The sequence below is a fragment of the Molossus molossus genome, unplaced genomic scaffold (genome assembly GCF_014108415.1).
Source record: "Molossus molossus isolate mMolMol1 unplaced genomic scaffold, mMolMol1.p scaffold_m16_p_16, whole genome shotgun sequence".
Taxonomy (NCBI): domain Eukaryota; kingdom Metazoa; phylum Chordata; class Mammalia; order Chiroptera; family Molossidae; genus Molossus; species Molossus molossus.
In genome coordinates this window covers 10,200,266-10,225,013 of record NW_023425351.1, presented here as the reverse complement: position 1 = coordinate 10,225,013, position 24,748 = coordinate 10,200,266, and the positions used below count along the sequence as shown (strand labels likewise).

At 36.3% G+C, this 24,748-nt stretch overlaps 1 protein-coding gene across 11 annotated transcripts in view; it reads left to right on the top strand.

Annotated features, from left to right (window-relative positions):
- The window catches only part of RB1CC1 (RB1 inducible coiled-coil 1), an 88,143-nt gene that overhangs the window by 44,081 nt on the left and 19,314 nt on the right, over window positions 1-24,748 (top strand). For 9 of the 11 annotated variants that reach the window (XM_036264253.1, XM_036264256.1, XM_036264254.1 and 6 more), the window contains 10 exons: window positions 3,036-3,220; window positions 3,389-3,575; window positions 3,658-3,739; window positions 4,011-4,072; window positions 5,510-5,613; window positions 6,037-6,163; window positions 6,262-8,162; window positions 19,179-19,344; window positions 22,122-22,230; window positions 22,333-22,573. In XM_036264253.1, the coding sequence (XP_036120146.1) occupies window positions 3,036-3,220; window positions 3,389-3,575; window positions 3,658-3,739; window positions 4,011-4,072; window positions 5,510-5,613; window positions 6,037-6,163; window positions 6,262-8,162; window positions 19,179-19,344; window positions 22,122-22,230; window positions 22,333-22,573 (3,164 nt within the window). Of the gene's footprint in view, window positions 1-3,035; window positions 3,221-3,388; window positions 3,576-3,657; window positions 3,740-4,010; window positions 4,073-5,509; window positions 5,614-6,036; window positions 6,164-6,261; window positions 8,163-9,263; window positions 9,292-9,363; window positions 9,437-19,178; window positions 19,345-22,121; window positions 22,231-22,332; window positions 22,574-24,748 lie in introns of those variants that run through there. The other 2 variants (XM_036264257.1, XM_036264258.1) reach the window with 2 other exon arrangements.

The following is a 24,748-nucleotide window of genomic DNA, read 5'->3' as shown; positions in this document are numbered from 1 at the left end:
AATTTCTCTGGGAGATAGTTGCTGTGATAAAGGGGATGACAGTACTTTTACATATTCTCAAAATGATAGAAGAAGCATTTCTTTAAAATTAGAGCCTTTCTTGTTTGCTTTTTAGGTCTTGACTCTTAAACCTTCTGGTAACCAAATTGAAATGAAATTTAGTAGACATCCTCTATACTGTTCCTATGGAAATTCAAAAACTAATTTTTGATGTCTTGTTATTAAAGAAGTATCTTGTCTATAAATCTTCTTTTGCCCTAATTTATTTGTAGCTTTTGCCAATGTTTTAAACTACAGTAATATCTTAATAGAATTTAACTTTTAGAACACCTTATCCTAACTAAAGATAATACTCTTTTCAAAAATATTTTTCTTTGTTTTTATTTTGATACCTGAGGTAGTATAGTTCTTTTAGACCAGTGGTTCTCAACCTGTGGGTCGTGACCCCTTTGGGGGTCGAACGACCCTTTCACAGGGGTCGCCTGAGACATAACGGTAGCAAAATTACAGTTATGAAGTAACAACACAAATAATTTTATGGTTGGGGGGTCAGCACAACATGAGGATCTGTATTAAAGGGTCACGGCATTAGGAAGGTTGAGAACCACTGTTTAGACTTTGAGAGGCAAATGCTCATTTAATTATTCTTCAGTTACTATTTCTTGATATTCCTATGTACTTAATATGAGTGTGTTTAGAAATTATCTTAATAACCTGGTTACATATTGGGAGCAAAATTGTAAAATAGAAATCAACACCCTAAGGTAGATGCATTTCAACTGGGCTTGCCTGAGTAAATCTGGCTGTTATAGAAATTGGATATAATAAGATTATACTCAAGGCACTCATGAGAAATAGGGGATAACCTGTTGAAGTTAGGTAGTGTGTGGTCATTGGAGCAACTTTTTATTCAGCTATCTCTGTGTATTTGGCTGCCATTGGATTCCAGAGGCAAGGTTTTTAACTGAAACATTTCTATAGGCGTGCTTTTTCTGATCTTGTGGTCTTGATCAGATCAAGTATATTTTCTCTTAGTTTGCTGTACTTGTGAATATGTGATTTTGGTTTCAAGAAATTCTTTATTAATGGTGTAGTAGTTAGGTTTGGGGATTGATTCTGTATTTTTAAAAACAATTAAAGCTCTATTAAGACTTTGGTGAAGGAGATTAAAGAGGTATGTTGTTTTTAAATGGATTAAATTACAGAAAAAGCATGGCCATAGTTGAGTATATTCTATGTCAAAAGAAAAGTAAGATAACTTTACTATTGAAATTATCTTATTTTTATATATAAACTCTTTTGACTTAATTTTAAATATATATCATTTAAATTTAAATATTTTCATGATATTTAGGAAAACCTGAAATGGAGAGAGAGAGAGTACTGCTAGAAATTAGGAAGACACTTTCTGTCCTTTGCTGATTAATATGGTGTTAAATATTGCCCACCCTGTGTGGCTCAGTGGTTGAATGTCTACCCATGCACCAAGAGGTTGCTGATTCGATTCCTGGTCAGAGCACATTCCCAGGTTGTGGGTCTGATCCCCAGTGGAGGGCGGGGCATGCATTAGGCAGCCAATCTGTGTTCTCTCTCATCTATGTTTCTACTCCTTCTCCCGTTCTCTCTAAAATCAATAAAGGAAAAAAACATATACATATGGTGTTAAATGTGGTATAATTCCCTAGAAGGATAATTAAAACAGCAAGTATGGCAGTCAGATGGATGTGCAGATCCTAATAATTATATAACATAGTATTTATTAAGTAGAATAGGAAAAGAACACCTATAAACACAGTAAAAATACTTAAAGTGTTTGCTGTTAGTTTTTCATTTGGCTGGTTATGTGAACAAAAGACTTAAATATGGCACATATGCCCAGCCAGTGTGGCTCAGTGGATTGAGCATCATCTCATGCACTGAGAGGTCCTGGGTCAATTCCCAGTCAGGGCATATGCCTGGGTTGTGAGCTTGATCCCCAGTAGGGGGCGTGCAGGAGGCATCCGATCAATGTTTCTCTCTCATATCAATATTTCTGTCTCTCTAAAAAAAAAAAAATCAATAAAACATATTTAAATATGGCACATCTTTCTAAATTACAACCTAAAGACAATCCTTCCTTACTCAACAAAGTGATGTAAAGTTCACCTATGAACATAAATTAGGAAGGGCAGCTAAGAAAAAGTATATTTTTCCTATCAAATAATAAAATGTACTGTAAAATTGTACAGTTTAGTCATTGCTCTAAAGATAGCACAAAACATGTATATGTCAATGGAGCAAAATATAGTCTAGAAATACTAAGAGAGGACTGACTGCCTTTTCAATAAAAAGTACAGTTTTTTTTTTGTTTTTTTTTTCTGGAAGTATACAATATACAATTGAATATCATTGGTCAAGGTTAAATCAGTTGCTCTTTTTCATGGCTTTAAATTATTGACCCTATTTTATTTAATATGCTCTGACTGACCCATGCATAGTAGGAGTCTAGAAACACAGTTTCTAGTTCTAATTTAGCTATCAAATGTGTCTTTGGATAAGTTACTTTCTCTTCCTAGGTTTTACATTTTTTCTAGCATGACAATGGAATAGAATTAAATGAGCATAGATTTCTTAAAAACTGAATCTTTTGCCCTGGCCAGTTTTGCTCAGTGGTTAGAGCGTTGGCCTATGGTCCAGAGAGGCCTGGGTTCGGTTCTCGCTAAGGGCACGTACCTCAGTTGCAGTTTGTCTCCGGCCCTGGTTGGTCATGCACGTGGCAGCCACTCGATTTTTCTCTTTCACGTCGATGTTTCTCTCTCTCTCTTCCTCTTCTTCCCACTCTGTCTGAACAAAAAAAATGGAAAAATGTCCTCGGGTGAGGATAAAAAAAAACAAAACTGAATCTTTTGTTATGACCACATGTACCATGTTAAAAAATAGATTTAAAAATCTTTTTTGAAAGTAGGACAGTTCTTGTTTAACATAAAGATTTCCCTCCTAAATGAATGTCTTTCATGAAACAAAGTTAATGTCTTTTAAAATATTTTTGCTCAAAGGGATTTTTAGCTAATCAGATGAGAGCTGAAAACTTGAAGGATGCATCGGTGTTACCTGATTTATGCCTGAGTCATGCGAATCAGTTGATGATTATGTTGCAAAATCATAGAAAACTGTTGGATATTAAACAGAAGTGTACCACTGCCAAACAAGAACTAGCAACTAACCTACATGTCAGACTGAAGTAAGTGATTTTGTTATATCTAGTTTAGGATGTTTAGAGTTGATATTATTTAATTTCTTTTCCTAAGTGGTGGAGTAATTTTATCTTACCATTGTATTGAAATACTTGATCGATTAACTTGGAATTAGATTATTTTTATAGAGTTTGTATGTCAATTTTATTCCATAGGTGGTGTTGCTTTGTAATGCTTCATGCTGATCAAGATGGAGAGAAATTGCAAGCTTTGCTTCGCCTCGTAATAGAGCTGTTAGAAAGAGTCAAAATTGTTGAAGCTCTTAGTACAGTTCCTCAGATGTACTGCTTAGCTGTTGTTGAAGTTGTAAGGAGAAAAATGTTCATAAAACACTACAGGGAGGTATGCAAGTTGAATTCTGTTTTAATTGTGTATAAGTCTTAATGAATTAGTGTGTGCTATTAACAAGCTTTCCTCCTTTTAGTGGGCTGGTGCTTTAGTCAAAGATGGAAAGCGATTATATGAAGCTGAAAAATCGAAAAGAGAATCCTTTGGAAAATTATTTAGTAAGTATTCATTAATAGTTTGTTTACTTTTAAGTAAAAAAATGCTGTTTTTATAGCTATGAATGTAGTATTATATAGCATGTATGTGATTTTAATTAGCATTGAAATGTATAGAAACATTTCTTTTAGATCTATAGAGTTAAATTCATTGTTAGTTTTTAAATATGAAGTATTGTCAGAATTTTTTTCAAGAACCAGAGACTTTTTTTACTATTATTGGTATTTATCTTATATAAACTTTAAAAATAATCATATACATTTCTTTATACAGAGAAGTCCTTTTTAAGAAATCGCCTATTTAGAGGACTGGATTCCTGGCCTCCGTCCTTTTGTGTATGTATTTATTTTCTAACCATGACAAAATTTTGTATGTGTTCAAACCTTTGTTTCAGAAGTAGAGATATTTATCAGAATTTTTAATCAACATAAGTTTCTGGCTTTAAAAACACCAGTTGTTACTAGCTTTAACATATAAAGCTCCTACTACATTGTTAAGATTGATAGGAAAATCTTTTCTTTATTTTTATTTTGGCTTTCTCTTTCTCCTCTTTACCTTTTCTTCCTTCTTTCCCTTCTCCTTTTCCCCCTGTCTTTCCTTTTCCTCTTGTCCTCTCCTGTTTTCTTCCTCTTTTCATTCTGTTATCCATCAGCCAGCCAGCTGCCTTCTTTTATTTATGTTGTGACAAGTCAGAACAGGGTGACTCTTCGGGTTGCTTTCATTGAAACCATGACAAATAAGTGACATATTTCTAAATCAGATTCCACGGTCAAAGAAGTTTAGAAAATGGTTTAGGTTTTGTGATTTTTTTTGTTTTTGTTTTTTCCCTCAGACATTCTGTTTAACTACTAAGCAATTTTCTGTGCTGCAGGCTTTCTTAGGGCTTTAAATGTATGTATTTTTGAATATCTAAGAATGAGTGATGTAATAGGGTTCCCATACTTTTTTTGGAAGGGTTGAAGGTACATTTCTTGGTCATATTATAAAGAAATAGTAGGACTCACCAGATAATTTTATTCATTTTTTTATATTTTTATTGATTTTTTTTTTTTTAGAGAAATGAAGGGGGGAAGAGAGAAACATCAATGTGAGAGAGAAACATTAATCGACAGTCTCCTGTACACCCCCTACTGGGGATTAAGTCTACAACCCAGGCATGTGCCTTGATGGGGATCAAACCAGGACCTCTCAGTCCATGGGACAATGCTCAATCCATTGAGCCCCACTGGCCGGACAGAGATAATTTTTAAAAAATTGATTCAGGGTTTGTATTTTTAAAAAATATAATGTAAAGGTCATCTGAATGTCAAGGATGGAAATGTTACATGGGAAAACATTATTTCTGCCATGTTAAAACAACAAGTTATGCTAATAGGTGATAGAAATAGATGTAGGGCTAAGGTTAAAGAGATCTTCATGATCATTCAAAATTTGGTAGTAATCTATGTACTAGTGAAATACATTATTCTTTTAATGTTGACAGAAGTGTTAGACTTCCCATAAAAAGATGCTGAAAACAAAAGGGTAGGAATAAGCACATCAGTTGATTATCAACAGTTGTTAAGACTCAGAAAAAGAGTATATCATGTCATTGAATAGTTCTTCATTTTTTATTTATTATTTTTATTCTATTTAAGTGTGAATAGATCAGTGGAAGCATTTTGGTTATTTTACTGTATTTGATTATTATAGTAAGAGACTATTAATTCTGTATATTTTGTGGTAAATTGTTACTAATTAGTTGATTGATTAATTGATTAATTTTTGTACAGACACAGAAACCTCGAAAGTTTGACTGTGAGCTTCCAGATATTTCATTAAAAGACTTACAGTTTCTGCAATCATTTTGTCCTTCAGAAGTTCAGCCATTCCTCAGGTAAATGTCATTAGTATTTTTAACTTTAGATATCACCTTACAATGTTTTCATTATTCTGGAGCTGTGGAAAGTAGCATGAGCACTCCTAGAAGATGCCAGAATAGAGAACTATTTTATGATAGACTGGTTCTCCTATGGCTACTTTAGAAAATTTCTGGGAATATAAAAATGATCAGGCTATAAGGAAATTAATGTTTTATGCGCAGTTAATTTTTTTCTAGTGGTAACTCTGACTTTGTATCCTGTGGAAGATTTCTGATACCATTTTAATGATTATATTTTAGGCTTCTTGAGCTATTTCTGGTATTGATTGAAAGAGGATGATAATGTAGTCGTGATTTTTGACATAGATTAAAATATTTGTGCTTATTCATCTTTTTATTAAGAAATCAGAAATCTAATTTGATTACATTTTGTCACAGGGTCCCCTTGCTTTGTGACTTTGAACCTCTACACCAGCATGTACTTGCTCTACATAATTTGGTAAAAGCAGCACAAAGTTTGGATGAAATGTCACAGACCATTACAGATCTACTGAGTGAACAAAAGGCAAGTTAAGTTCTTTCAAATGGTTTTCTTGATTAGTGTAAAATGTTTATGTTCCTTTATTAGTGTAAAATGTTTATAAGCCTGTCTCTTCTTTCCAGGCATCCATGACTCAGACATCCCCCCAGTTGACTTCCTCACCAAGAATAGAAAGTGCAACAGGAATTACAACTACTACCTCACCAAGAACTCCTCCTCCACTCACTGTGCAAGATCCCTTATGTCCTGCAGTGTGTCCCTTAGAAGAATTGTCTCCAGATAGCATTGATGCACATACATTTGATTTTGAAACTATCCCTCATCCAAACATAGAGCAAACTATTCACCAAGTTTCATTAGACTTGGATTCATTAGCAGAAAGTCCTGAATCAGATTTTATGTCTGCTGTGAATGAATTTGTAATAGAAGAAAATTTATCATCTCCTAATCCTATAAGTGATCCACAAAGTCCAGAAATGATGGTAGAATCACTTTATTCATCAGTTATCAATGCAATAGACAGTAGACGTATGCAGGATACAAACACATGTGGTAAAGAGGATTCAGGAGGTCATGTGTCTCTAAATGTCCGGTTGGAAAAATGTAGGGTAGTTGCCCAAGACTCCCAATTCACTATACAAACCATCAAGGAAGACCTTTGCCACTTCAGAACATTTGTACAAAAAGAACAGTGTGACTTCTCAAATTCTTTAAAGTGTACAGCAATAGAAATAAGAAACATTATTGAAAAGGTAAAATATTCTGTGGAAATAACACTAAATGAAAAACATCAAAAAGACCTACAGTCTTTAAAAAGTGAATATGAAAACAAACTTGATGCACTAATGAAAGAGACTGAAGAAAATGAAAGCAAAATTAAAAAGCTTAAAGGAGACTTAGTATGCCTTGAGGAGGTTTTACAAAATAAAGATAATGAATTTGCTTTGGTTAAACATGAAAAAGAAGCTATCATATGCCTGCAGAATGAAAAGGACCAGAAGTTGTTAGAGATGGAAAATGTAATGCACACACAAAATTCTGAAATTAAAGAACTGAAAGAATCAAAAGAGAAAGTGTTAAAAGATTTTAAAAAGCTCCATGTTGAAAACGATGAGAAGATCCAGTTGTTGAGGACGGAACTTAAGAGCTTAGAGCAAAGTCATCTAAAGGAATTAGAAGACACTCTGCATGTCAGGCACACACAGGAGTTCGAGAAAGTTATGACAGACCACAAAGATTCTTTGGAGAAATTAAAAAACGAAAACCAACAAAAAATCGATCAGATACAAGAGTCTCATGCCACAATTATCCAGGAAAAAGAACGACAACTACAGGAGTTAAAACTCAAGGTTTCTGATTTGTCGGATATGAGATGTAAGTTAGAGGTTGAACTTGCACTGAAGGAAGCAGAAACTGATGAAATAAAAATTTTGCTGGAAGAAAGCAGAGCCCAACAGAATGAGACCTTAAAATCTCTTCTTGAACAAGAGACAGAAAATTTGAGAACAGAGATAAGTAAATTAAACCAAAAGATTCAGGATAATAATGAAAATTATCAGGTGGGCTTGGCAGAGCTAAGAACTTTAATGACAATTGAAAAAGATCAGTGTATTTCAGAGTTAATTAGTAGACATGAAGAAGAATCTAATCTGCTTAAAGCTGAATTAAACCAAGTAACATCATTGCATCACCAAGCATTTGAAATAGAAAAAAACCTGAAAGAAGAAATAGTTGAACTGCAGAGTAAATTGGACTCAGCATTGAGTGCTCTTGAAAAACAAAAAGATGAAAAAATCACCCAAGAAGAAGAGAGATATGAAGCTGTTATCCAGAAACTTGAGAAAGATAAAGAGAAATTAGTCATGAACCAGGAACAAGACAGAGAAGAGTTAATTCAGAAGCTTAATTTTGAAAAAGAAGAAGCTGTTCAGACTGCCCTAAAAGAATTTAAATTGGAGAGAGAAACTGTTGAGAAAGAGTTATTAGAAAAAGTTAAACATCTTGAGAATCAAATAGCAAAAAGGTAAGAGTTAATTTTAGTCTGTGATTATAAAATAAAAATATTGGTGATTCAAATTTCCCTATTATGTGTAATCACAGCACCTTGATTTTTGATTTACTCATTTATCTTAGGTAAATGTAGCAATTGAGATATATTTATGAAGTAAAAACTTTTACTTTTTAAATAGTTAATGTGTATTGCAGACATTTTGAAAATAAATCTGTTAGTGGATTTTAATAATAGATTTGGATTTCTAGAGAAATTTAAAATTTCAAATATTTTCGGGAGCTTTTTTCTTTTTTAACTTATTAATTTCTTTGGTTTATTTGACCTTTTTTTTCACTAAGTTCTTCAATAGAAAATTATTTTCGCTTTTTTAAAACTATATATGTATGATAACAGTTTTCTCTGAGCATTGTTTAGTAAGGCTAAATTCTAGATTAGGGCTATATAGTTTCATCATTGTTATTATCTTGATATTACAATTTTAGTTATTTGGTGGTTCAAAAGATAATGTTTTTAAATCCAAGGTTTTTATACAGTGATGGGTTTTTTGCACTTTTATTATTGTTACTGACTGTTGTTACAGCTTTTTATTAGAGAAAATGATCTTCAGTTATTCTGTTCTTTAAAATTTATTGAGGTGTTTTGTGGTCTAATAAAAACTTTCTAGAACATTATCAATTAGTTTTATCATTAATTTTTCTAAGTGAATATATTTATAGTTATATATACATTATTTTAACCTTTGTTTCTTGCCTTATCACTTTTACAGTCTCTTGTGACTGACTCTCTCCTGTGTCGTCATATATTGGTGTACAGTTAAACCTCTTCTGTTTTGAAAACAGATAACTCTTTATGTATCCTGGGGGAATTAGAGGGTTTAATATACGAATTAGTATACATGAATGTTTATAGAACTGGGGCATGTAAAGTCAAGGTAGTCACTACTGAAGGCCAGGAGAAAGAGAAATATAAGGAGAACAGACACTAAGCACCCACCAAAGCTCATGGTTTCCATGGCTCACTGGGAAGCTGCTGCAACATTCAAGAATCTCTTCAATCCCCAATGTTGTGGCTCCATCTGCAGCACACAATGGGTAGTTCTCATTTCCTTGACAGGAAGCTCCTGTGAAACTGCATCTGGATACAGCCACTTCTGGAGAGTTAGCCTGGGCTGCTTTTCTACTCCAAACCTTGTACCTGTTCTTTTCATTGGCAGACTTGAAGTTATAAAGGGGATTTTGGAAAATATAGAATCTGCATTACATTGCAGATAAGATTCCAGAAGAGAGGTGAGACCCATGGCAAGATGACAACAGACAGTCTAGCACTGTACACCTTGTTTTAAACTCAGTATCTTATATCTCTTTTATTCATATTGAACTTCCAAATAAAGAACTTACAATGTCATGTTTCTGTCTAACGTGATTTAGCTTATATCCCTCATGTCTCCTCAGATATCCTAACCCTGTCTTCAAAAGGTGAGACTCAAACTTATGTCATTCTAGCCATTCCAGAGTGAACATATCGATGTTCATTTTCCCACACAGATACGATCTCGCTTTGATGTTCTATAAGTTAAATGCTGAAATAGAGGGTTAAATACCATTATCACAACACATGTTACAAGGAATGGGAAGGAAAGAAGATGGAAAATTGATTAATGTATGCAGATTTAATTACTGTAGTCTTTATTTCTGTAATTAACCTTGTAACTCTACTAGGAATTTACAGCTTGCTTCTATTGCACACTCTACTTTTTACCTTACACATTACCTCAGCTGATTTTAATTCCTGATCTGAGGAGACTGTCATTAATGGTTCTTCCTACAATATAGTTGCTGTAGTTTTTCATTTGACTCTCTGTCATTGGACACGGCAGTGCCAAGAGACACCCTGGAAAAGCCCCTGACTTTCAGTAATATTTCTCTCTGCCCTCATGAGATACTGTTTCCCATTGATAATTGAGTTCAGTTATGTTAATACAGCCTCCTTCTCTGCCTATTGGTTCAGTGGCAAGAAGAGTCCTAATTAGCCAAGTGGTAGTTTAAGTTTCCAGTTCAGTGGGACCCTGGTTGTATTTCCTGGTAAAGGATTTTTTTTTTTTTTTTTTTTTTCAGGGGATTGGGGGACTATATGCTTTGTAAATCAGGCTGTCCCAAAATTACAGGGACAAGAAGCAACATTTTTGCTAATGTCTTTTGGGGTATTCTGATTTCTATGTTCAGTTCTCCAACCTGTGTATTCTAATTGTGGGAGAATTAATGTCGCAGAATAGTGTCTGGTTCAAAGCATGTACTGCATTCTTGATCCTAGCCATGCAGAATGTCACCCATCTGGTACTAAAGCTGAGTTTTCAATAGTTTAATCCACATTTGTATCAGGCCAGCTGCTTTAGGGATTGGCATATGTGGTGAGACCAGTGACTCCCATGGGCATGAGGCTATGCCTACACATCTTCACTGTAAAATAAAACCCCTTCAGAAGCAATTCTAGTGGAATACCATAATAGTGAATAAGGCATTTTGTTAATTCAAGAATGGTGTTTCTTGTAGAAACATTGTGGGCATGGAAAGTAAATCTATATAGAGAATAATGGACTTTTTGTGATAACAGGTTACTGTCCTCTTCATGATGAAAGTGGTCAAGAGTAGTTGAAGTGTCACCAAGTGGCTAGCTGGTCTCCCGAGGGAGCACTGCAATATTCAGGGCTCAGTGTTAATGATTAGATGTTTGGAAGTCCATATTGCTGAGCCCATACACAATCTCACTTTTTACGTGTCATTAACATTTTGAACAGAACTGGTGTGACTATTTAAAGAATTTGATACAGAATGTTCAACTTGCCCTTCTGATTATTATGAGGTTCCTTACAATGGGACATAATATACTCAGTGGGCTTATATATCCTTATACTTTGTGCCCATTTCAAGAGGTTTATCTTTATTTTTCTTCTGCAAATCTTGTCACCAGATCTCAATTTAGTTTCTTCTAAGTCCCTCACTATACAGTCAAGTCTTTGGCTAGTATCCATGAATCACTGTTGATTTATAGCCTGGCCATTTCTCCTCCTAGGCAACTTCAAGTTCACTACTTGATGCTACTGGAAAGATTTCCTTTCACTACTGTTCTTCAGAATCACTTCTCAGTGGGACCCTAACATTGAAACTGTGCTTTTGAATAGTGTCAGCATATTGTGCAGAATTATCAGGAAACCTGGTCTGCCCATTTCCCTCCTCATATTGCATGCCATACTTGTGATGAAAAGAAAAGAAACAATGTAGCAGGAGTAAGAATCTTGGAAACCTGAACCAGAACTTGTTTGAGCTCCAGCCTGTATATGCCACAACTACTTGACAATGGAGTACCTCATGGGTTGAGTTAGTTTCTACTTTATGATGGGCAACTCAGGTAACATGGTAACTTGGAAGACCATGGTCAGTCTTTCAATTTCTATACAGACCCATTAGCAAGACATTTTACCAGAGGAAAATAGTTACCTGCTTCAAAAATTTTTCCTGAGGGTCTCAGCTGACTCTCCTGTAGGACTTGCTGCAAGTTCCATACAGTATCCATTTCTGCAGCAGAAACTTCAAGCATCTGTTGGGAAATATGGCTCATGGGGTAAAGCAACTTGCATGTTAGTGTGGGCCTATCGCAAGAGTGTCTTTGTGTGGGCTTTACACAGAATAGGCGGCCTTAAAAGTTATTTGGTAAATGAGTCATAGTAACATAGTCATATGTACTATAGTGTCCAAAATTCAGAGATGCTCACCTAGCAGCAGCTTGTTTTTTCACCTTGGAGGGAACATCTCACATTCCCAGATCACTGGATATTTAGAAATTTTTCAATGCCAACCAGCCCCTGACTTTTCATGAGTTTTATTGCTCACTCTCTGACACTTATGTATCTTTCCCTGGTTAGCTCAGGTAGTTTCTTCTTCCTGTTTACTAGGTCTAAGGAGCATAGTGCTATAAATGTATTAGTGTGCTATCTTGACGACTAGCAAGAAGACCAGTATCCCTGCCAAATAGATTTTAACAGAGTACTAGAGAGTTGATATAATCCAGAGATAAGACTGTGAAAATACACTGCTGTCTCTGTGCATAAAATCAAACTGCTTCTCGTGGTCTGCATCAGGGGTTGACAACCGTGGCCTGTGAGAATCCAACCCACTGCTTGTTTTTGTCGGCACAGCTATGTTGGAATACAGGGATGCTTGTTCCTTTTTCTATTGCCTGTGGCTGCTTTTGGCTGAGTTCAGTAGTTGTGACAGAGATTATCTGGCTCATATTTATACTAATTTCCCCCTACCCCCCCAAAAAAGCTTGTGAACCCCTGATCTATATTAATAGGTATAGATGAAGAAGAAATCACCAAATCATTAGCTACACGTTAGATAGTGGTGACCTTGTTGAATTGCTCCAGTAAAAATATCATGTAAAACGGCAGATTTACTGTAGACACGACCCGATTAAATTCACGATAATCCCATTACATGTTTTAATATATTTTCTGCAGGACACATACTTATGTCAAATAAGAATGTGCTAGAAGTCTCCTCCCCTGTATAATTTGAAGTGAGAGTTTTAGGGATTTTACCTGGTTCTTTCTACCATAATAGTCTTGATTCTATGAGTAAGGGGACCAACAGGAACTCCTTATCAATTGCCTTTATGTCTATTTCACTGCAGATTCTTAATGTAAGGAGATCTCTGTTGTCTGTGATGAGGGACCCACTGGGCCCAGACTCCTCTTGTCACTTGATCATCAGTAATCTGGTGGACTACAGTGGCATTAACAATTCCTTCAGAGCCAGTGTTACTAGTCCCCACAAATTGGTTAATTACCTTCCCTGAGTACATACTCACTTGGAAAATCGGAATAGGTACTTTTGGTGAAGGCTAGAAAAAGACTTAACAGTATAAAATTTTTGCATTGTAGTTGGTGACCGACTCAGGTCTTGGAATTGAGTGAAGGATAGTGAATTTTTTTATTTAGGTTAGGTCTGTGAACACCAGGTACCGAGTTTTTTTTAAAAAACACTTTAATAATCATTTATTGCCCCATTCTATTAGATCCTTAAGGAGAGCCCCTGCCAAAGATTTTTCTTGGTGAAACCTGAGTACTGACACCACATCATGCCTCTGGTTAAGGGTCAATATTGGCCTCTTGTCACTCCAGAGTCCTGCAATTCTACTTAATTGATTGAATTTCAGTGGTTTTATCTCCCTCTGCTATCCCTGTCCTTCAGAGAGCCTTTTGAGATTGTATTTCTCAAAGCCTTGATAAAGGGAGTATTCTCTGTCCCCTCCCAAGGTGTATATGATAACTCCTAGTATGCCTATCACCATCATTCTTTGGATGCCTTCCTGTCTGTAGACCAAGGATCAATAAATTTTTCCTTTAAAGGACATATAGTAAATATGTTAGGACTTGCTGATCACGTGTAGTTTCCATCACATTTTTCTGTGTGTGTGTGTTTTAACCACCCTTTAAATATGTAAAAACCAAGGGTAAGTGGTTCTAACTATGGTCTCAGTACCCTTTTACACACAAAAAAATTATTGAGGACTTCAAAGTGATTGTGTTTATATGGATTATCAACATTTTCTGTATTAGAAATGGAAACATTTAAGAGATGTTTAGTATTTAAAAATAATTAACTTACATGTTAGGCTAAGTAAGATTTTTATTTTAATGAAAACTTTTCTTTCTAAAATGAAAATTAATGAGAAGAACTGCATTGTTTTATATATTTGCAGATATCTGGTTTAGTGGATTCTCATTTCTGCATCTAATCTATTGTAATATCTTTTGATTGAAGTAAATGGAAAATTTCAGCCTTTCACTTATATGAAATTGGAAAGAGGGATGTATAAATAGCTTTTCAGATAATTGTGGATATTTTTCCTTCATACTAAATTAAAATGCAACGACTGATAATTTCTTCAACAGATTCATTATGAAATATGAATCTATGTCGAAGGATTTTTAAAATAGTCATTATGCGAATAGTCATTGAACTGTCTTTCACTTTGAATGGATAATTTACTCATGCATGATTCTGTAGCATAATAAATTGGTCATTTGGAGAACACTGGTTCATTGAGTAATGCAGGTTTTGCAGATGTTGATACATTTTATAACAGCAAAATCACATTTGTTAATATACCTATTTATTATATAAGAAAGATCTTAGGTACTGGCAAGCTCTCAAACTCATAGTGGCCGGGTACAAGCTTTCTTTTTAAAGAGTCACAGTCTGCCCTGGCTGGTTTGGCTCATCGGTTGGAGCGTTGGCCTGCAGACCGGAGGGAGAGTCCTGGGTTCAGTTCCCGCTAGAGGCACGTACTAAAAACAAACAAACAAACAAACAAAAAACAGTCACAGTTGCCTACATTTTCTATTTTTACAGCCAAGCAGTATTCCATTGGGTAAGTGCACCACAGCCTTTTTTTTTTTTTAATTTTTTTCTTTATTGATTTTTAGAGAAAGAAGGAAGGGAGAGGGAGAGAGAGGTAGAAACATCAATGAGAGAGAACATCGATTGGCGATCCCCTGTGTGCTCCCCCACCAGGGATTGAGCCCACAATCTTGGCATGTGCCTTGACTGGGAATTGAACCAGTGATCACTGGTGCGTGGGTCGTTGCAAAACCACTGAGCCACGCTGGCTGGGCTCACCACAGCTTCTTTAACCATTCATCTACTGATGGACACTTTGGCTGCTGTAAATATTGCTGCAATGAACATAGGAATGCATATATTCCTTTGAATTAATGTTTTGGATTTCTTTGATTCAATTCCCAGAAGTGAAATCGCTGGGTCATAAGGCAGTTTCATTTTTAATTTTCAGAATTAACTCCATACTACCTCCCACAGTTTCTGCACCAGTCTGCATTCCCACCAGCAATGCTTGGGGGTTTCCTTTTCTCCACATCCTCACCAACACTTGTTGTTTGTTGATTTATTGATGACAGCCATTCTGACAGATGTGAAGTGATATGTATGTCATTGTGGTTTTAATTTAAATTTCTCTGATCATTGATGATGAGCATCTTTTCATCTGTCTATGGGCCATCCGTAATGTCCTCTTTGGAGAAGTGTCTACTCAGGTCTTTGGCCTATTTTTCAATTGGATTGTTTGTTTTGGTTGTTGAGTTTTATAAGTTCTTTATAAATTTTGGATATTAACCCTTTATCAGTTGTATCATTGTCAAATATGTTTTGCTATTCAGTGGGTTGTCTTTATTTTGTTGGTTTCTTTTGCTGTGCAAAACTTGTTAGTTTGGTGTAGTCCCATTTATTTTTCTTTTGTTTCCCTTACCTGAGGAGGTATATTAAAATAATATTGCTATGACAAATGTCTGAGATTTTACTGCCTATGTTTTCTTCTAAGATTTTTATGATTTTTAGTTTTACATTTAAGTCTTCAAGAGTTTGATCTTGTATATGGTATAAGAAGGTGGTCTAGTTTCATTTTTTTGCACATATCTGCCCAACTTTGTCAGTACCACTTATTGAATAGATTATCTTTACTGCATTGTTTTTGCCTTCTTTGTCAGATATTAATTTGCTATAAAGGTGTGGGTTTATTTTTGAGTTCTCTATTCTATTTCATTGATCTATGTATCTTTTTTAGGCCAGTACCATGCTGTTTTGATTACTATGACCTCATAGTATAGTTTGATATCAGGTAATATGATTCCTCCAACTTTGGGGTGAAATACTCTGCAGATATCTTTTTTTTATCCTTTTAGTCTATGTGTATCTTTTGTTCTGAGATGGATCTCTTTTAGACAGCATATATATGGGTCTTGTTTTCTTTTAAAAAAAAATGTTTTTATCAATTTTTTAGAAAGAGAAGAAGGGAGAGAGAGATAGGAAACATCAGTGTGAGAGAAACAATGATCAGCTGGCTCCAGCACACTCCCTCCTGGGGATGGAGCCTGCAACCCAGGCATGTGCCCTGACCAGGAATCAAACTGGGACCTCTCAGTCCATGGGACGATGCTCAGTCCACTGAGCCATACCGGCCTGGCAGGGTCTTGTTTATCCCTTATGTGTTTTGATTGGAGTATTTAAACTATTTACATTTAAAGTGATTATCGATAAGTATTTATTGCTACTTTATTTTTTTTAACTGTATTCCTCTTGCTTTTTTCTTCTTCTTCTCCTTTCTTCTTCCTTCTTCTCCTTTTTCTTTAACATTTTTTGTAATGCTGGTTTAGTGGTACCAAACTCCATTAGCTTTCCTTGTCTGAGAAGCTCTTTATTTATCTTTCCATTTTAAGGGTTAGCCTTGCTGAGTAAAATAGTCTTGGTTGTAGGTCCATGCTTTTCATTACCTTGAATATTTTGTGTCAATCTCTTCTGGTCTGAAATGTTTCTGTTGAGAAATCAGTTGACACTATTAGGGGAGCTCCCTTGTAGGCAACTGTCTCTTCCTTGCAGCTTTTAATATTCTCTACCTTTAATCTTTGACATTTTAATTATGATGTGTCTTCATGTGGGTTTCTTTAGGTCCATCTTTTTTGGGGCTCTACCCTTGTGTGTCTTTTTTCCTTCACCAGGTTAGGGAAGTGTTTGGTCATTATTTCTTCATATAGGTTCTCAATCCTTTCCTTTCTCTCTGTTTCTTCTCTTTTCTAGTAACTCTATGATGCAGATGTTTTTATACTTCATGTTGTCCCAAAGGTCCCTCATTTTTTTACAAATCCTTTTTTCTGTTTTAGTCTGATGGTGTATTTTTTACCATCTTGCCTTTCAAATCACTGACTTGATCCTCTGCTTCATCAAACCTACTATTTATTTCTTTTTTGAAAAAATAAATATGTTTTTATTGATTTTATGTTTTTTTAGGGTTTTTTTTTTGTGTGTTTTTTTCCATTTATCTTCGGAGGGGCGGGGAGCGAGAGGGAGAAACATTGATGTGAGAGAGACACATCGAGTGTTGCCATCCACATGACCCCAACAGGGTGGGGACAAACTGTAACCGAGGTACGTGCCCTTAGCAGGAACTGAACCCAGGACTCTCTGGTCCACAGGCTGACACTCCAACCGCTGAGCCAAACCGGCCAGGGTGTTTTTATTGATTTTAGAGAGAGAGGAAGGGAGAGGGAGAGAAGGAAACATTGATTGGCTGCCTTTTGCATACTCCTTCTACTGGGGATCCAGCTCACAACCTGGGTGTGTGCCCTGACCAGGAATCGATCTGGTGACCTTTTGGTGCATGGGTTGAGACTCACCTAACTAATCCACACCGGCCAGGGCCAACCTCCTGTTTGTTTCTTCCAGTGTATTCTTCATTTCAGATACTGTGTTCTTCATTATTTCTGTGTCCTTTTTCATATCGTTGAGCATCCTCATAACCATTACTGTGAACTATATATCTGATAAATTGCTTGCCTCCATTTTATTTAGCTCTTTTTCTGGAGATGTTCTCCTGTTCTTTTTCTTGGACCTGTTTGTTTGCTCATTTTGGTTGCCTGTTTGTGTTTGTTTCCATGCATTAGATAGCTCTGCTTTGAATCCCAGTCTACGTGGCATGGCCTTATGTAGTAGGTGTCCTTTGGGGTCCAATGGTGCAAGCTGGGTGCTCTGAGACTTTCTCTTGTATGGATATTGTGGGCCCTCCTGTTGTAATTGGCACTTGTTATTGGGTCATTTCTGCATAGAATCTATGCTCAGGCTGCCAAACTGTGAGGCTCAACCCCAACCACAGTGTGTGAGCTGCTGTACAGGTGCTGATTCTATGAAACAGAATTCACCTCAGCAGGGCTTGGTGCCTGCTGAGATTTCCCTTTGGATATAGTGCTTTTGAAGCTTATTGGAACCTGCTTTGATATTGTCTGAAGCTGGTCACTTGAGTGTGCTGGTCACTGGAGTGTGTTGGTTCTCAACCTCTTGTGAGGGACCATGGTGTAGGCCAATGTCAGTTGCTTCCTGTGACTGGCTCTGGGCAATGTATTTTGATCTACCAGCAGCAATCTACAGTTTGTGGCTGCCTCTGCTGGGCCTGGGTGCATGTGGAAGGACCAAACTGCACACCAAGACTGGCTTTTACCAGCACAGGGCCCATGAACTGGTTAGCAAAAGTCCCAAGGCACCCAGAGATCCACCCCTTCCTGCCTCCACCTGTGATTTGCCTTTAGGCTCCACCACTGAAAGAGCCTCTGGCTGTACTCCTCAGCAGGGCATAAGCTCCCCAGAGTTGGGCAAGAGGGGGAGTTCAGAGGTGGGGCTGTTGCTTTCCCACAGGCTGATGTTGCAGTGAGGGAGGAGCTCCATCCAAGAAAGATGGCTTTTGCAGCATCAGAAAATGACTCAGCACAGGGATCCTGTCAGCTGTCTCCTCAGCTACCCTCCAGAGTCACAAACCCCAGACTCTCCTTACATGTCTCTAGTTTGCTTCATCTTCCCTCTGCCATAGCCCAGCGTGAGTGGCTGTGAATGAAATTTTGAGTTGGCCCTTTAAGAGTGTTGTCTGTGTTTCTAGCCATCTTTCCCTGAAGGACAGAAACCCCACTGCTTTTCACAGCTAGATATGTTGGTTCCTCCTCCTGGCTCTGGTGCTCTGAGCTGGGAAGCCCAGCTTGGGGTTTAGACCCCACACTTCTCAAGGGGATTCCTCCACAGCTAAGAAATCACTCTGGAACCTCAGCCACTGCTTGTAAGAGTGGGGCCAACCCTTTTTGTGTCTTTGCTCTATCAGTTCTGATGTGACTGCTTCAGTAAATCCTCGATTACAACGCTTCTCTCCAGAAAGTCTTCAGTTGGTTATTCAGTATGATTGTCCTGTAATTTAGTTGTAATTCCATTTTGGTCTTGGGAGGAGATGAGCGTAGTTTCCACCTACTCTGCCGCCATCTTGGATCTCTTTGAAGGTTCATATGTCTTAACACCAGTTAACTGCTGTTAGATTTAAAGACGATCTGTAGCCTTTTTGATGTCAACTAGTTACGGGTTTTGGTAATTGGGGATTACATCTGCAATTTTGGAAAAAAAATTAATATAATGTTTAACTTTTAAGTTCTGCCATTGAATCTACCAGAGAAGATTCTTCAAGCCTGGTTGCTGAACTTCAAGAAAAGCTTCAGGAAGAAAAAGCTAAGTTTTTAGAACAACTTGAAGAACAGGAGAAAAGAAAGAATGAAGAAATGCAAAATGTTCGAACATCTTTGATCGCTGAGCAACAGGTATGTTCTGCTGCCCCAGTTTCATTATTTTAGACTACAGAAGGGCAATATAGATTACAAAATATAATCTCTTTGTGCAGCTGATGATTTATTATATCTTAGATGTGATTTTCTTACATTGACCCTGTTAATTATTCAGTAGCTTCTTCCTAATACAGGCGTCTTCTTTTCTTTTTTTAAAGCTTTATCTTTTTAAAGAGAAAGGAAGGGGGACAGAGAGAGAAACATTGATGTGAAAGACAAAAATCGATTGGCTGATTCCCGCATGCCCCTTACTGGGGATCCAGCCCGCAACCCAGGCATGTGCCCTGACTGGGAATCAAACCGGGACCTCTCTCAGTCCATGGGACGAGACTCAATCCACTGAGCCACACCGGCTATGTGCTTTTTTTTTGCCTTTTTTTTTTATTATTATTATTATTTTTATTGATTTTTAGAGAGGAAGGGAAAGAGAGAAAGAGATAGAAACATCAGTGTGAGAGAGAACCATCGATTGGCAGCCTCCTGCACACCCTCTACTGGGATCCAAGCCCACAGCCCGGCTATATTCCCTGACTGGGAATCAAACCAGCAACCTCTTGGTGCATGCATGGGTTGGTGCTCAACCCCTAAGCCACACCAACCGGGCCTTTTTTTGCTTTTTATAATTTTTATTCATGATAGGCTGGTGGTAGATTATAGTCAATTATTGTTAAACATTATTGATTCAGTTATTAATATTGATCAATGGTGAGTGGTAAAGCTTGTGAGATAAGCAGGGGCCAGATCATTAAGAACTATAGTATGCCTTGTTAGGGAGGTTGTACTTCACATAAGATAGAGGAATGACACAACTTGATTACATTTAATCAAAATTGCCCCCTTCGATGTGAAGAAGGAGTAGAGGACTGCAAGACACAGGCACGTGTAGCAGTTGGTTGTCTGCTGTTGTAGTTCAAGCTAGGGATAATATTGACATATGTTTTTTCATCCTGAGAAATACATTTCTGAAACTTACAGTATAGTTGTTATACACATTTTTCTACTTAAATGGTAATTCTAAATTGTCTTTCTAGAATTTAAAAAATGTCTATTGGAACATAAATAAAATGTAGTTCAAACCTTTAGGAACTTTACATTTTAAGGACTGGGGAAGGAAAGAAGAGCCTGAAATAGGGGAATGAGAAAGAGGAACCAGAAAAAAGAATAGAGTGGCTTTATGAAGCCAAGAAAAATGAACTCTTCAGGGAGTGGAAGTAGCCAGCAGTTTTAAGTAGTAATTATCAATGACAAGTGGTCATTAATAATGTCTCAGTTTATGTACATTCTTTTGCGTGACTCATTTTACATAAAATAGATCTTTTTCACTCTCTTGACTTCCTTCTGTATGCACCTTTGCGAGCACATAGGCAGTTTCAGATTTACAAAATTAGGCTGAGGATGAATTAACAGACTGAAACCAAAAATGTAAAATTGGCAGCTAATTTAAATTTAGATATTTTAATTGTAAGTCTTCTTTAACTATTTGTAAAATGAGATTAAGAGAGGTGACTACTTAAGTATCTTCCAGTTTCAAATAGTTTGGATTTTAAGTGGTAGTAATTTGACTTATAACTAGTTTTATTTGGGTGACTGGAGCCTAGTTGGTTATCTTAACCAGCCCTTGTTTCTAATATGTTTATTATAAATTATGTTAACTTTTCTAAAAGTCTATTTTATATTACAGAAACAGCAAAGATCATGAAAATAAACCAATGACTAACATACCTTTAGAAATGTTTATTAATTTTCTATATGTAGAACTGGCTTAATATAAAGACATCATAAATGTTATTTTGGCCCTGGCTGGTTTGGCTCAGTGGTTAGAGCGTTGGACCACAGCCCAGAGAGTCCCGGGTTTCCACTAAGAGCACATGCCTTGGTTGCGGTTTGCCCCCTGCCCCAGTTGGGGTCGTGTGGGTGGCAGCCAGTCGATGTGTCTCTCTCACATCGATGTTTCTCTTTCTCCCTCCCTCTCTATCTGAAGATAAATGTAAAAGTGTCCTCAGGTGAGGATAAAAGAAAGTGTTATTTTGAGGGATCTTCCTGTATGCTTTCTGGCTAGGAATGATATTTAGCTCAATAGCTAATGAATTCACTAATTTTGATCTAAAAATGTCATGTTCTTGTTAAATCTCCCTTTTCTCAACATTAGCACTTTTCATTGGTGGAAGGAAGATAGATTCTTAATTTTGGAAATAGAAGTGCTGGGCAGGTTGTAAGAGTTGATTTAGAGATATTCTAAAAGGAAATTTTGACAATTTTAGTCATGTTTATAAAAGAAACTGCAGTTAAGTTTATGCAGTTGGATAATCTAGCCATTATAAAGCAGGTATGCAGTGAAACATCCAGACAAGAGATGGAGATGGGATAACATCATTTTGAAATGTATTGTGGTAACAACATTTAGCTAAAGACAGGAATATTTCAGAAGTAGGAAGATTACTAAAAGAATAGGTAAAGTATATATTAGCATTTGTTAATTTGTTGATTATTTTCTTTTTCCCAAATTTTGCTTTTATTCTGACAATGAATATGTGGACAGCAATGTCTTAATATGGGGCCAGGAAAATACAATCATATTGTATTTACCACAGTATAGTACTTTCATATAAAAATAAACATCCTTTGTAAACTGCACTTTATTTTCTTCACATAACAAGTAAATGTACCATGTAAAAATATTTGCAAGATTATTATTTTTTATCCCTACTTTCTGTGTGCATGCAGATAATTTACGTACTTATTTTCTGTTTCAGACCAATTTTAACACTGTTTTAACAAGAGAAAAAATGAGAAAAGAAAACATAATTAATGATCTTAGTGATAAGTTGAAAAGTACAATGCAGCAGCAAGAACGAGATAAAGGTTAGTAATGTTTTGTAATATGATTTTTAATTCCATTTTAAAATTAGAAAAAATAATTTTAAATGTTCTGTAATGCATATTTCAACTTGGGGTGCACTTTAGATTTGATAGAGTCACTATCTGAAGATCGAGCTCGCTTGCTAGAAGAAAAGAAAAAACTTGAAGAAGAAGTCAGTAAGTTGCGTGGTAGCAGTTTTGTTCCTTCACCGTATGTAGCTACAGCCCCAGAGCTTTATGGAGCTTGTGCACCTGAACTCCCAGGTGAAACAGAGAAATCAGCCATAGAAACACAAGATGAAGGAAGAATCGACTCGGCAATGGAGACAAGCATGATGTCTGTACAGTAAGTACACTTTTCTTCAATTGTCTTAAATATTAGGCTTTAAAACCACTAGTGTACTTCTGTAAGCTAAAAGTTCTGAAGATAAGAAATATATTTATCACTGCTGGTTGTCCATAGCTCATATGTCTAAAACTTGTGCCATTTTAATTCTTTAAGCTGTAAGTTTTACAAATATTTTAATATTACTGATTGTGTGTCTTATGAATCACTCTGGCATATTTTCATAGGCTTCCAGGATAGTATTACTATAGTAGTATTAAACTGTTCTTATTTACAGGGAGTGTTTAAACTTTGAGATACATGACCTAAGAGGAAAAGGTGTTTCTCTAGTAATGAATGTATTCATTTTGGTGAGGGTATATTGGGTAGGGGAAGGCAGAGGAGTTTTTTGAAAGGTAAAAATGTATGTTGGTTTCTGTTTAGTTTAAAAGAAGGGACTAGAAATTGATTATCTTGAGACAAGGAAAGGTGTGAGGCTTAAGAATGTATGTGAAAAATGGAACAAATAAGTGTAACTCGGAAACAGAAAGCATAAACATATATAAAGAGACCATGTATTAGAAAACATAACTATGTATGGTGCCAGGTGGGCACTACATTGGGGGGTGGGCACTCACATGGTAAATTATATAAATGTCTAACCCCACGTTGTACACCTGAAACTAATATAATACTGAATGTCAGTGGTAATTGAAAAATAAAAAAACAAAAATAAATATTATAATAAAAAGTTAGTAACAGCCCTGGCCGGTTTGGCTAAGTGGTTAGAGCGTTGGCCTGTGGTCCAGAGAAACCTGGGTTCAGTTTCCGCTAAGGGCGTGTACCTCAGTTGCAGTTTGTCCCCGGCCCTGGTTGGGTTGTGTGGGTGGCAGCCACTCAATGTGTTCCTTTCATGTCGATGTTTCTCTCTGAACAAAAAATGGAAAAATGTCCTTGGGTGAGGATAAAAAAAAAATTAGTAACAAAAACAGGAGTTTATGCATCTGGAAATTTGTATGCCTATATATTCATCTTTATACATAGGCATTGATAGGAAAGTGTACATTGAGTTAGTCAAGACTAAACAAAAGTATCAAAAAATGACATATAATCAAAGTAGTGCACTGGGAAAATAATATAACCTCAAGTACATTTAGTAAAAATGAAATTAAAATAAATGAACTACAATAAACAAAATATGATTAAGTAAAATGATACATTGTGGAATGATTAGAATTATAACCACAAGTATGGTTTTTAAAATGATTGAGAATAAGATATGGGTTAATCTAACTTGTGAATATAGATGTGAAAAGTCCTAAAGACAATTTTAGCATGTTTATTAACAATGGAATATGAAGATGATATAGTCAACAGAACTCAATGGAATATTTCAAGAATGGAATAATAATAAACACTTGAATTCTTTTAGTATAATTGTATTCACTTATCACATAGAAGGATATGGTCATCTCAGTAAATACAGAAATGTCAGTTGGTAAAAATTCAGTGCTCAGTAATTAAAAATAATACATTTTTTAAAAAACATAGGCAAACTAGGAATAGAGGGGAAGTTGTTTTTAATCCTCACCCAAGGATATGTTTATTGATTTTAGAGAGAAAGCAAGGAGCAGAGAGAGAGAGAGAGAGAGATGGATGTGAGAGGTCAGTGTTTCTGTTTCCTCCCGTATGTGCCCCAATCTGGGATTGAGCCCACAAACTAAGTTCTGTATATGCCCTGACTGGGAATCAAACATACATCATTTTTTATATATGGGACGATGCTTCAACCAGCTGAGCTACCCAGCTGGGGCCTTCCTTAATTTGAGAGGGTGTATTTGAGAGTGAGATACTTAGAGCAAACACATTTAATGTTGAAACATTTAGAAGTGTTTTTTATAATTTAGGAAGAATGCCAACTGTCACCGTCACTATTCAGCAAGACAATAAATAAACAATAAAAACTGGCAATTAAAGTATGTATTGTCATTATTTTGAGATAATAAATTGTTTTCAAACTACAAAGACCTAACAAAGTATTAGAGCTAATAAGACTGCATCAGCCCTGGCCAGTTTGGCTCAGCGGTTAGAGTGTCGGCCTGCGGTCCTGAGAGACCCGGGTTCGGTTCCCGCTAAGGGCGCGTACCTCGGTTGCAGTTTGTCCCCGGCCCTGGTCGGTCATGCGGGTGGCAGCCA